At 45.1% G+C, this 2,312-nt stretch overlaps 1 protein-coding gene across 1 annotated transcript; it reads right to left on the bottom strand.

The window, feature by feature from the left end:
- Positions 1 to 22: 22 nt before the first annotated feature.
- LOC107301990 (bone morphogenetic protein 1-like) lies at positions 23 to 1,838 on the bottom strand (the record flags this gene model as incomplete). Its single annotated transcript, XM_015831131.1, has 2 exons — positions 23 to 273; positions 1,611 to 1,838. Coding segments are annotated over 2 exons (479 nt in total), but the record flags the coding sequence as incomplete, so codon positions are not given.
- Positions 1,839 to 2,312: the final 474 nt, after the last annotated feature.

Consider the following 2,312-nt stretch of genomic DNA (forward strand, 5'->3'; position numbering starts at 1 on the left):
TACGCAATATAAAATATCTCACCCCAGAGCCACAGTAACGTCCAAGACGTGGAGCTGTCCCATCATAGCCATCAAACAGCTCCATGTAGTCATAACCACAGTCAGCCTCTTCCTCAATCTCAAACGTTTGGAAGATGAGTTCAACCCCATAGCCTTCCTCAGCCACAATCACCCATTCACAATCGGAACCCCCAGGATAGTTGTTGTCCCCAAATTGCGCGTGGGAATAGAGATCCTTGGTTTTCACTTCAGCTCGCACCTGGCCCCCACACTCTGGAAACAACAAAATACACAAACGTAAGTTAGGGACCTTGGTGAACCCAGAATTGGGTTAGAGGGAAAGGACAGAAGTCTACACACCACGAAAGAAGACGGTCCCTTCCTGGTGAGCATGCAGTGCAATAGATGAGTCTTCTAACTACATGAATACAAGTTCTAGATTTTTCCTAATGGGGGAAAAATGACTAGAAGTAGGGGAACCTGGCTTATTTATTTGTTGAATAGTTGATTTCTATAGCTGCTCATCTCAGCCAGCGATTCTGGGCAGTGTACTTCATAAAAACACAAGACAATTAAAACAAAACAGTATAAAAGTAATACCGTATATGGTTGCCAAGTAAAATAATTGCCGTACATATTAATATAGACGAGAAGTGGAGCCCATAACACACTCAGGCCCCATCAGGTCTTCACAGTTTTACGAAAGGCCAGCCGAGTCAGGGTCCTCTTGATCTCTGAAGAGAGAATGTTCCTGAGGGAGGGGGCTATGATAGAGAAGGCACATCTCCTAGTCTCCACCAGTCGATATTCCTTGACTAATGGAACCCATAACATGCCCTGTTGGACTGAACTGGACAGCAGAAATACCCAGGAGAAGATGATCTCTTGGGTAACCAGTCTCAAGTCATGAAAAGCTTTCAAGATGACAATCAGCATCTTAAATTCCCTTCAGAAACATACTGGCAGTCGATGCAACTCATGTAGTAGTGGCATTACATGTGTCAAATATCTACTATCTAACATCTACACATGTAAGCAGTGGTGTTATGTGTGTCACCATCTACTACCTTTGCACCCACATTCAGCTGAAGCTTCCAAACGCTCTTTAAGGGCAGCCCTATGTAGACCCATTGCAGTGATCCAGTCAAGAAGTTGTGACAGTATGAGACATTGTGAGCAAAGCCTCATACTGGAACAAGAACAACTATTCCACAATTGTTTTCTGCTTTGATTGGCAGGAAAGATTTAAACCAGTAATCTTTCCTAACTTCTATATCTGTCCTTTTTTTTTAAAGGTAGTTATCTGTCAATTGTTAGTATTCTCATGTGCTCAAAGCCCTGCTGGTCAAATTAATGCATCTCAGTTTTCTTAACATTATGAAGGGAAACTGAAGAATGCAACATCTCCTTAAAATGTAATGTAATTCCACAAAGAGGCTCCCCAAAGATTTATGCATTTATTATGGGGAAGGATGAAAGGTAGCAGTCCTGATCTACTAACAACTTTGAGCTGTGATGGAGGCATCTCTCAGCTTTAGAAGCATTTTCCTCACTACAATTCTGTTTTGAGTACTGCCAAAATTGAATAACGAGCCAGCACTGAGGCTTACCTGATGTGTAGGCCGCCTCAAAGCCTTTCTTTTGAATCGAGTTGTCTGAAAAAAATCTGAGGAACATCCTGTTGCTAGTAGAGAGGATAGGATCCGGTTCTTTAGATCCACAAAATCGTCCCAGAACAGGAGCTTTAGCATCTTTTCCATTGTAAACCTCTAGGTGATCATATGTGCATTCCTGGTGGAGTTCAATATCCAGCTCTCTGAAGGTCTGAAAAAGAATTGCTGTTAAAAAAAAAAAAAAAGAGGAGAGAGTGCATGTACAATACTTTTGAGTCCTATGAAATAAATTTTAACGTAGAGAAAAGTTAAGGTTTACACTTAGGCAGGGCTTTTTTTCTCGGAGAAAAGGTGGCGGAACTCAAACCTGGCCACGCCCTCATCAAACCCTAGGACCGCCCCTTTAGAGAACAGGAATGCAAGTAAAATTTGGGAGGGGCTATTTCCGGTGCGGCCGGCCCGGAAAAAGGTGCCGGAACGCGGTTCCGCGGTTCCGCGGTTCCTGCCGCAGATTCCCTCCCACAGGCCGGTACGCTCCCACAGAGCGGGCCTCCTCAGGGTGCCGTCGGCCAAGCAATGTCGGCTGGCGACCCCCAGGGGGAGGGCCTTCTCTGTGGGTGCCCCCACCCTCTGGAACGAACTACCCCCCGAGATCCGGACGATTCCGGATCTCTTAACCTTCCGCCGCGCCCTCAAGAC

This window comes from Protobothrops mucrosquamatus, unplaced genomic scaffold (genome assembly GCF_001527695.2).
Source record: "Protobothrops mucrosquamatus isolate PMUCROS unplaced genomic scaffold, P.Mucros_1.0 scaffold21866, whole genome shotgun sequence".
In the NCBI taxonomy this organism is placed as follows: domain Eukaryota; kingdom Metazoa; phylum Chordata; class Lepidosauria; order Squamata; family Viperidae; genus Protobothrops; species Protobothrops mucrosquamatus.